This window comes from Aplysia californica, unplaced genomic scaffold (assembly GCF_000002075.1).
Source record: "Aplysia californica isolate F4 #8 unplaced genomic scaffold, AplCal3.0 scaffold00945, whole genome shotgun sequence".
NCBI lineage: Eukaryota > Metazoa > Mollusca > Gastropoda > Aplysiida > Aplysiidae > Aplysia > Aplysia californica.
In genome coordinates, this window is record NW_004798215.1 from 58,048 (window position 1) to 62,090 (window position 4,043).

The 4,043-nt window shown below is 40.1% G+C and overlaps 1 protein-coding gene across 1 annotated transcript in view; it reads left to right on the forward strand.

Moving 5' to 3' along the window:
• Positions 1 to 3,544, forward strand: part of LOC101856615 (intraflagellar transport protein 56) — a gene marked incomplete at both ends in the record, with an annotated part of 17,829 nt that extends 14,285 nt beyond the window's left edge. The window contains 1 exon segment of the mRNA XM_005110790.2: positions 3,411 to 3,544. Within this exon segment, the coding sequence (XP_005110847.2) occupies positions 3,411 to 3,544 (134 nt within the window).
• Between the last annotated feature and the right edge of the window lie 499 nt (positions 3,545 to 4,043).

A 4,043-nucleotide genomic window follows, 5' to 3' on the forward strand; every position in this document is an offset into this window, starting at 1 on the left:
GACTCACTATGTAGTTATGGTGACATTTTGTATGATTGCATGGACTCACTGTGTAGTTATGGTGACATTTTGTATGTTCCTTACTGCTGCTCTCTGTTTGTCCTGCGTGTCCTACAAGTGTTATAACGAAGTGTACGTAGCTGAAGTTTTTCTTAAACTTTTGCTCTTTATAGATATATGTATTTATTGTATCAGTAATTTGTTGTATATTTCTGTCCTTGGTAGTGACGGTTTGTCTAAACTAAACGTTTCTGTTTATTCATATATTAGTGGATGGTTAGCGGGTGCTCTGATATGGCTTGCTTCTTCTTTCCTATGAAATATCTATCGTTCTTATCTCCCCTTCTTCTTTTTTTATGTTTGTTACTCTCTTGTAACACCTCTAATATTCTGGCGCTCATATGACTTTATGCAGTTGCGGGCGCCGTAAAACCTCTTCTAAAACTAAAATTCATATATTTTTGTACAAGTCATTTGTTGTATATTTCCATCCTTAGTATATATACAATGTAGCGATGGATTGTCTGAAACATTTTTTGCTTATTCATATTATTATATTTATTGTACCAGTAATTTATCGTATATTTCCATCCTTGTTTCCAGACACCATCCCAGGAAGGCAGTGTATGGCGTCTTGTTTCTTCCTTCTCAAACAGTTTGAGGATGTGTTGATTTATCTGAACTCAATCAAGGTAAGCTGTTATTGCCATAAGTTACTGATGCATTGCTAGTGGATTTTTTAGTAGTTTTTTTTTTTGAGAGCACCCAAGGTGATCAGAGAAAGGAGTGGCTAGCAGCGACTATCGATGTGTGTTGTAGATCTGGCATTTCATGATAACCAATTCCCATAACTCTTAATAACTGCACGAACAGGTTTACCAATGGTGCCTGCATCTGTATATTTTGTCGTACCACTTGCTAGAAGAGGTAACTTTCTGATTATAGATTAAGTTGACCTAATTTTGTTGTCTCCCACATTTCAGAGCTATTTCTACAATGATGACAATTTCAACTTCAACTACGCCCAAGCCAAGGCCGCGGTGGGCAACTTCAAGGAGGCGGAGGAGGTAGGAGAGAAGAGAATGAAGGATAACATTTGCAGGGTTAACCCTATTTGATACAACAGATTTTTTAAAATGTATGATGGGAGAACGTTTGAGGCAACAGATTTTTTAAATGTATGTTTGTTGATGGAAGCAGCTACTGAGTAAGTACTCTCTCTTGTAATATTAGATGTGTTTTACTGAATAAGTACTCTCTCTTGTAATATTAGATGTGTTTTACTGAATAAGTACTCTCTGTTGTAATATTGGATGTGTTTCCAACTTGATTTCACAACTTAATAAAACATTGAACGTACATGTCATGTGACATTTTTAAAATTTGTGAATTGATTAGAATGGAAGTATTTAAAGTAGATGGATCATGACAGTGTTCCAAGCACGTGCAGTACAAAATCTTTGAGGTTTTCTATTTTTTTGGGTCATTGTGTTGCTTTTTTCCTCTTTGCGTCTAGATTTTCCTCCTGATTCAGAATGAGAAAACGAAAAATGACTACACATACCTCAGCTGGCTGGCTAGGACATGTAAGTGAGATGTTTCACTTAATATGGTTTGGGTTGTTTTGTTTTGTATTTCTTTGGTGCTCCATCTGCGGCCGTGTGGATCTTGTTACTCACATTTCCTCGTGTGAGAGAAATTGTTTTGATACTTTAGTGGCATGTATGCCTCTCTGTCTGCTGTGACTGAGACCTCCATCATTTCCTCAGTCTCATTCCACAACAGTCAAAGTCATTGGTTAAAGTTTTGAGAAAATGGGGCAGGGGGGGAGGGTGGGGGGGGGGGAGGTTTGTTTGCTTGTTTTTGTTTTGGTCAACAGACTAATGGAGAGGGAGAGGGGGAGGGAGAGGGAGGGGAGAAGTTTCTCAAATCAGAATCTTCACTTGAGCATTTATTATTGTTCATATAAAAACTAGATTGCTCTGGTGTTGTGTCATCCTTTAGGTGTTTTTTTCAGTGCTTCTTTTACCCAAATCTGTTCTGTTCTGTTATGTATATCTTTTCCGGCACTTACTTTCTGTAAAAAAAAACAAAAAACATGTTTAAATTGTAGGTTTTGAACACCCTAAATGACAATTCAGTTGCTGTCTATGAATTGCTGTTTACTTTTTCTCTTTCTTCCTCGTCTTTCCACATATCTTGTAAAACATTGTTTTTCCTGATGATTCTTGTCGTTTGATTGGATCGGAGTAGGCCCTACCTCTGACAATTGAATCTTCTTCCTTTTCCTTTCCCATGTCTTTCAACACACAGTGCAGCCCCTCTATGACGATTGTGTCGGGACCAGACAAAAAATCTCGTATAGGGAGTTGTCGTTACAGAGAGGCAAACAAAAATTACTACTCATATATATATAAGGAAAAAAGACACCATGTCGCTATAAAAAGGATGTCGTTGTTCCGAAGGTCGTTCTAGAGAGGCTGCACTGTCACTGTATTTTTTTCCCAACGATTCCTGTCTTTTGATGGCGCTACTCCGACAACGGATTTTATTCTGTGGCTTTTTCTTCCCCCCTCTCTCAGACATCATGAACAGAAAGGCGCGGCTAGCGTGGGAGTTGTACCTCAAGATGGAGACGTCCGGCGAGTCCTTCAGTCTGCTACAGCTCATTGCCAACGACTGCTACAAGGTAGGTCAAACTTTTTTTGTCTCAAACTATGCTTTAACACAATTCTAGTTAACACTGGTGACACTATAATGTAAAATGAACACTCTACGTACAATTTTCAACAATTCTGGTGAACAGTAAGAAAGAATTCTGTTTGCTTTGTACAATTATGAGAGTGTTGTTCTTCAAAAACTTATCAAATGTCACGTGTCATTTTTCTTTTTAGAATAATAATGATTATACAAATAAGTAATATTTGATGATAATTATAATTCCATTTATATGAGTCCAAGGCAATTATATAATACATTGAAGGTATATCTGATAATAAATTTTTTTTATGGTCAACCGAAACATTTGAACTGAAATTACTTTTGACACAAAGGTTAGGAAAGAGTTTATAAAAAATGAATGGTTTTCAGTCTGAGCATTTCAACTGTAGTATTTCGAACTATCAGATGTGTTGGCTCTATTATGCTGCCAAGTGTGTGTCACAAGATTATGTCATGCCAGATAGTTTTTATCAGCAATCTGAGAAAAGTGGGAAGAAAGAAGTCTCCTAATCAGTTGCTGAGAAATATGTTCTTAGAATTGTTATAGTTAATAACGAAAGGTTGCTTTTTTTTTACTTTTTTATTTTATATTATTTTTTTGGTGGTAATACTTGAATGAAATGGTGAATGCTGCTAATGATTTAGACTTGCATCCATGCTACAATTTTGTCCTAATTTCTACCAATCAGATGGGCCAGTTCTACTACGCTGCTAAGGCCTTCGACGTCCTGGAGCGACTGGACCCTAACCCGGAGTACTGGGAAGGGAAGAGAGGGGCGTGTGTGGGTGTGTTCCAGCTGATCATTGCCGGCAGTGAGCAGAGGTGAGTGGGTGGTTGGTGGGTGGAGGGGAGGGACTCAAAGGTGAGTGGGTGGGAGGGGAAGAGAGGGGCTTGTGTGGGCGTGTTCTAGTTCATCATTGCCCGCAGTGAGCAGAGGTGAGGGGTAGAGAGGGGCGTGTGGGGGTGTGTTCCAGCTTATTTTTGCCGGCAGTGAGCAGAGGTGAGTGGGTGGTCGGTGGGTGGAGGGGAGGGACTCGGAGGTGAGTGGGTGGGAGGGGAAGAGAGGGACGTGTATGGGCGTGTTCCAGCTCATTAATGCTGGCAGTGAGCAGAGGTGAGTGGGTGGTGGAGGATGGAGGGGAAGAGAGGAGCATGTTCCAGCTCATCATTATTGCCTGCAGCGAGTAGAGGTGAGTGGTTTGGAAGGACTTAGAGGTGAGTGGGTGGGAGGGGAAGAGAGGGGCGTGTGGGGGTGTGTTCTAGTTAGTCATTGCCGGCAGTGAGCAGAGGTGAGTGGATTGGACTCAAGGGTGAGTGGGGG